The 6,327-nt window shown below is 37.9% G+C and overlaps 1 protein-coding gene across 1 annotated transcript; it reads left to right on the top strand.

Moving 5' to 3' along the window:
* The first annotated feature begins 956 nt into the window (after window positions 1–956).
* IL21 (interleukin 21) lies at window positions 957–5,849 on the top strand. Its single transcript, XM_010575612.1, has 5 exons — window positions 957–1,046; window positions 1,173–1,208; window positions 5,074–5,211; window positions 5,652–5,732; window positions 5,835–5,849. Exons 1-5 carry the CDS (start codon window positions 957–959, stop codon window positions 5,847–5,849), a joined length of 360 nt encoding a protein of 119 aa, XP_010573914.1.
* Window positions 5,850–6,327: the final 478 nt, after the last annotated feature.

The raw sequence follows: 6,327 nt of genomic DNA, 5'->3' as shown, positions 1-6,327 counted from the left end.
AACCTCAAGCCTAGCTGCTGCAGAATGTAATTGAATGTGTTTAGCTGCTACAAGCACTGGACCACCACTGCAAAGTGGTAGCGTCCCTTGGGACTCACCAGGATTCAGTCCCTGATCTTCCAGTACCGCTCCCATCTGGGGAATGGGCATGGTACGGGCATCCACCCCTCCCAGGGCAATGCATTTCCCTGCAACTTTCACCCCCAGTGGACACACTCTCTACGATGCTGTTAAAATATCTGGTACTGGGCCCAAGTATACGTAGAGCAAACTTCAGCTGGCTTAAACGCTAAGATGAGCTTTTACTCACAGCTGTCGCAAAAAACAAGCTAAGAATATAAAAGTGGCAGTTCACAGACATCAGAGGGAACTAGCTAACAAACACCCCTTGGAGCCATAAAGAAAGTAGGATAAATACATTTAAATTCTGAAAAGAAGTCCTGTCATATTTCTCCAGCATGGTACAGAAGAGCCTCAGGTGGATTGGAGAGATTCGTTGCTGTAAGAAACAGGAAAAAAATGCAGAATCTTTGTTTACCTACGTCTGTGGTTTCTAAGTACCTACTTTTTACTATGTTCATTTCTTGACTCAAAGTGAAAATGGGAATTCACCCTTTTCTCTTTTTTTCCTGTCCAATGTGCAGATGGGGCATATTTTTGCTCACTCCATCAATCCCTGCCCCCTACGCACAAACTTGCATACATGCATCTAGCCAGTGGAAAAGAAAAAAGGGTTACTCATTAATCCATTCTACAAAGCTTTCCAAACTGAAATGGGTGGGTTTTACATCTCCAGCAAGGACCAATATATAGGTAGGTACGTAGCATACCTGAGCACAACTCAAACTGAAGTGTTCATCTTGAATAGAACAACTTTGCTCCTGGAACGTTTTAAAACAAAACTCATCAGTATGGAGAGGATGATTATTTTCTGTATGCTTTTCTTCTGTTCCAGTATGGCGCAGACTGCAGCTCCATACAAAATAGCAAAATACAGACAGCTTTTGAAGACAGTTAACCTGTTAGAAACCACAGTGAAAGATAAGGTAAGCAAAGTATTTGCTGTAATACTGAAGTTATTTTCAAGCATTATGCATTGCTTAGAATATATCTTGTGAGGGACATCACTTTCAAATGTTAAACTTTTCTAATTTAGATTTGTTTTATTGTAGGATGTTGAATTGCTGCATACACCAGAAAACCCTGCGGTGAGACTGCTTTAACATTTCTTTCTAATTACATCAATTTGATTTTGTACTGGTTTATTCCATTGACAAATAGCAGATACCTTCTTTTTCACATCTTTGACCTAGTAGTCTTAATGCAAGCTAGATTGAGTAAGAAAATACTTTGATAGAAGTTCCTTATTTCTGGATTTTTAATGGCAGAAGTGTTTATATTATGTAATCTTAATTACTACTTTGCTATCGTGTGTGTATTCTAACACACCCACAGATTCAAATTTGTACGTATTCCATTTACTCAAGAAATGGGGCTAAGAGTAAGGATTCATACAAGATCCAGATAAGCAGCAGTGCTCTTGGGGATGCAGGTCGTGGGAGTGGAAGTGCCTCCAGCTGCCATGAGCTCCAGCCGCACTGGGAGCATTGCTGAGCTGAACCCAAAGGGACCCCACTTTCCCTCCCACTGAAGCTAAATGCCAGGAGTGGCACTGTAAGGCCGTATTACATAGCGCTTCCTCTCATATGTAGTCACACTGGTTTCTTGGAGACTATTCGCATGCAAGGGTTGCGCTATCAACGGGAAGATAGAACTGCATTCTGCAAGTATTCTCTTTGGATTATAACTAGCTAAAATTACAGGAACAGGTCCCTGCAAATCCTTTCCTAATACAGATATTTATTTATACATTATTTAATGCTGATATTTTGTGTGTTCCAAGGTCAGGAACTTCTTATATGCAGTAAATTACACCAGTCACAGAAAGTGTGTGCATACTTCAAAGTGGCAGGATGCAGGATTTACCGTGAAATTAAATACCAATAATAGTAACAGCATGTCTTAGAAGTCTAGAAGCTAAACACGTCCTGCCTTCTTTTGATAATCCCCAACATAAAACAAAGGTCTAGAGCTAGCTGTGACTAATCTAATGTTATACTTCTCCTGTTATTAGCTGTCTTAAATTTACCTGTAATTTTGATTTCTGAGTCCTGACAACTATTTCAGAAAGCAAACAATTTTGATTGACATACAAAAATGATCATTAGGCATAGTTTTTTGAAAAATGCCTGCAGTGTAAAGCTATTTACTCACGACTGTAAACTCTTGCAAAACAACGACAAGAAGAAAGGAAAAAAACTCACCTCATTTCACACAGGTTTTGTTAGCCTCCTCCTAGGCTTTACAGTTGTTGCATTTTTTACTTGCCAAAAAAATAGAGAAGCATCACCAAAACAGATACATTCCTTCTCATTGCCAGAAACAACTACAGTGCAAAAACCTAATGCACCCTAACTAATTGCTGGGTTTTTTTCATTAACACTCTTTCTAACTTGTGGTGTCAAAGTGAAAAGTAGATGATTAGCTGTCATTTTACTGCAGTGTTTGCCACTACCTCTGAAACAAAGCAAATACAACTAGTGACTAATCGCTTAATCAGGTTGGGTGGTTTTTTTTTCTCTCTCAAAAAACATGGTCACCTCAGGAAGGAAGACAACAGCTTATTTGCAGCTTAGGGTTTTACAGTCTGATTCTGGGAGGTCCCAAGTACCTCCGCTGAAAACTAGAGGAGACAGAGAATTCACATATTTAGAAAGTACTAAGTTGATACAGGTTCAACCTCTGATGAAAAACTTGAAAGAAAAAATTAGTGTGCAATCGTAATTATCAGCAGCAACCACATTAACAAACTTTTCATCCTACAGGGTGAAATTTGCATCTACTGAATTGTCCAAATACTAAGATATGAATTACAGTGTGCTAGAGCTGCATTCAGGGCGATTAGGTGCAATCACACCCTAACAACTCTGGATTTAATAAAAAGTCTTTCATAGAACTGTATTTCAAATATCTAAGTATTTCTTCTGTGATAACCTGCTAATGCCAGATTTACATTTGGCCTTGAATATTCAGGAAGATGACTACCTTTTATAACATTCAAAATTCAGTGGTTTATCACTATTTGTTTTGACTTCCTGGAGGTTCCTGTGAGTGGACTAAGTGTTAGCCCCAATTCAATCCCACACAATTTGCTTGTACACTTAGCAATGAAATACCTTTTTTTTAACAAAAGGGAGGTAAGAAGTTTAAAAGCTCAGAGGGTATCAACTCAAGGGAAAATATGCTGAGCCTAAAAAAGTAGTCTTAAGACTGAAGTGATGCAAGACCAGAGGGAAAATAAGATTTATTGCTGGTGATTGACATTGCAGCTGGAGCTAGTGACACAATGCTGATTTACATCGGATCAGCATCTAACCCCACTGATCACTAATTCAGGAAGTAAGGGCTTTTCAGGCTAATCTGTAAAGGTAGTTTCACTCAGATGCAGAGTATTGCTGCAAATTGCCTCTGATACAAATATTTTACATTTGCCTAGGCCCCCTCTGACATTACCAGTGGCCTATGCTTTTCAAGCTCTTCATCAAAGTGCTTAACCCATCACAACATACTGAAACCCACAATCCTTGTGGTCCTCTGACTGTTGGCCTGCCTACAGCTAACTGTTAACTCAGCAAAAAAAAAAAAAAAAAAGGCAGCATATATGAGAAATGCTAGTTTCTCAGCTCATCACGGATGAGGCAGAAAATGTTTTCAGTTTCAGCTGGAAAATTGATCTCTCTAAAAACGAGCGGTTTTTTTCCAGTAAGCAAGACTGGTTACGGTAAGAAGCTTGAAACAAACATAAACGTGTGGTTTTTAAGGAAAATAAAATGTTATATCTAACCAATATAAAATGTTGCTATTAAAATTTGCTGTAAGCAACATACATGAAGGTTGCCTTGTCCTTGCCAAAGCAGCGAACTGCAGCGGCATCTAATAAACCAGATGAGATTCAGCTTCGGTAGCAGTTGGCATGCAAAACAGGGATGATGGCTTTGGAGCCTTTCTAATATGTGTAATCAGCAGTTCTAAAGGTTTCCTTCTTCGGAAAACAGAAAGTGAGTTACAAATTGGCTTCAGTAAACATTGCTTTTCTTTCTCTATTGACTATAGGTTAGTTTTGGTGATATTTTCCATAGCTGCGTGCCTAGCGAAAGAAAACAATCACTACACACGAAAGGAGATTCTGGAGAGCTTGCAGTCTTTCTGTTAGCATCAGTAAAATTAATACGCAGCTGCACCATGAAAGGAAAACAGCAGGTTGCTTTAATTCCAGATAAGCACCAGCAACAGAAAATTTATATCATCTGAATAGATGACTTCTTTTTCAATTTATGTATAGATGATGCTTACTTTCCTTGACTTAGGTTTAACTTGCACTTGAATTTAAAGCAACACAGTAAGACAATTCAAGCCAGGAGCCTGGCTCCTTATCCTGCCTCTCCTCCTCAATCCCTCTTAGCCCTTTAGTAATATAAGTAACTTCACCTTCATTTCCCACACTATCAAGCGAGAACATTTCACTAGTATTTGAAAATATGCAGTTCTATATCAATTCTAAGTATAATTATTAAGTAGGTAATAATAGAAAGGGCACAGTTAGGAAGAAAAAAGTATATTCCCACATGTAGCACTGAGGAACAGTCCAGAGTGATATTCATTTTTTTTTAATAGGAAAATACTCATACCTGTGCTTGTGAAAACTGACTACATGTAACACGATCTACTCTTCAGTGGCATTTTCTTTCAATTGCTGTCATGATTAATATCCAAGTGGATATTTTAGGCATTTATTTAATGAGGAAATACTTAAGTAATTATCAAAGAACAGGCAGAGTAAAGGTTAAAGATCTCTTGCATATCTAAAACTAACAACAACAACAAAGAGTACAGCTGAATCTTCTCAATTAATATCCTGGATACTTACTTTTGCACGTGGACCACAACCTAACAGATGCAGGAAAAAGTGCTGCAACATCTGTTTTAAAACTGTTCCTTCTTTTCCTGCCCTAGGATGGATGCCTGTTCACAGCTGTGACCTGCTTCCAGAAAGGCATACTGAAATTACAACCAGAAAACAGCCAAGTAAATTCTACATTCACCCTAACTGTTAAAGTCTTGAAAAGATTCACCTTGATCAACACTAGAAAGGTAGGATTTCCTCACAGTGCTCATAATCATGATCATTGCTCCTTATTTTCTATAGCAGACACCACCTGCAATGGTGGAATTTCAGAAAGCAAACTTGTTAGAAAAACCAATCTGCCTTTCGTTACTTTGGAAATTAAAAATGTCCAATTTTCTGTACTTTTTGGAAAGGCGTTCACTCTGATCCCAGCAGTCAATTACATGTATGTACTTGGCAACCACGCAACTTGCCGGACAAAAGGACACAGTATTACTGAAAAAAAAGTGAACAAAAAGTGTTGTTACTGTATTTTTTCCCTTTCTGAAACAGCCTGTGTCTCAGCTTTTCCATTTGTAAAAGGTTTTGATTACAACCCTCTTGATTATTCAGTGAGAAAGCTCGAAATATTATTTATGATTCTGATGCGCTGTTTAGAAGTGGCATAATTTTCTTTATCTTTCAGCAGTGTGAGTCTTCATGTGAATCTTATGAGAAAAAAACCCCCAAAGAGTTTTTGAAGAGCTTGGCAAAACTGATCAAAAAGGTAATCAGAGTTGATTCCTCCTGGGTGCTTTTTGACATTTTGCAAACAATTAGATATCCTTATTTTACACTATTTCTAACAATGCGTTTGTTGTTTTTACAGTTAATCAAGGACTAATCTAGGACACACCAGAGCTGAAGGCTACTGAAAATCTACTATTTAAAGCAGACACTATGTTATTTAAGACAACGTGAAAAATGTAAATATCTTCCATTGCTACTATGCTGTGCTCTGTGTGTGGTAAGTGAAAGCCTCTTCCAAAATATTAAGGAGTCTTACTTGGATGGCTGTACATAAGATGGATGCTGTTTTGAAAGTGACCTCGCCTCACCTTGCAGTGAAAATTAAATTGTAATTTCACAAAAATAGGCTCTCTTAAGGGACTTAGTTAACTATCACCCTCTGCTGAACTAGAAATACATGAGATGGCTACTTCTTATTCTTGCTTTGATCTTAAATGAATCTCATATAGGATGTCTGAAACTTTTTAAAGAAAATGAACAAAAAAAATTGTCAGAGGCTTTGAAACCTCGGAAGGTGTCTACTTGGACCGATTTCCTTATCTGCAATAATACCACACACACAATTTTATTTA

The sequence above is a fragment of the Haliaeetus leucocephalus genome, unplaced genomic scaffold (assembly GCF_000737465.1).
Source record: "Haliaeetus leucocephalus isolate CR32 unplaced genomic scaffold, Haliaeetus_leucocephalus-4.0 Scaffold484, whole genome shotgun sequence".
In the NCBI taxonomy this organism is placed as follows: Eukaryota; Metazoa; Chordata; class Aves; order Accipitriformes; family Accipitridae; genus Haliaeetus; species Haliaeetus leucocephalus.
This window is presented reverse-complemented; position numbering and strand designations above follow the sequence as displayed.

What these genes read in the sequence shown, in the direction of transcription:
- IL21 (XM_010575612.1), top strand. Translation starts at nt 957, where the DNA reads ATGGCGCAGACTGCAGCTCCATACAAAATAGCAAAATACAGACAGCTT. An exon ending in ATACACCAGAAAACCCTGCG is followed by an intron (nt 1,209 to 5,073) that starts GTGAGACTGCTT and finishes TTCCTGCCCTAG; the next exon opens with GATGGATGCCTGTTCACAGC. An exon ending in CCTTGATCAACACTAGAAAG is followed by an intron (nt 5,212 to 5,651) that starts GTAGGATTTCCT and finishes TTTATCTTTCAG; the next exon opens with CAGTGTGAGTCTTCATGTGA.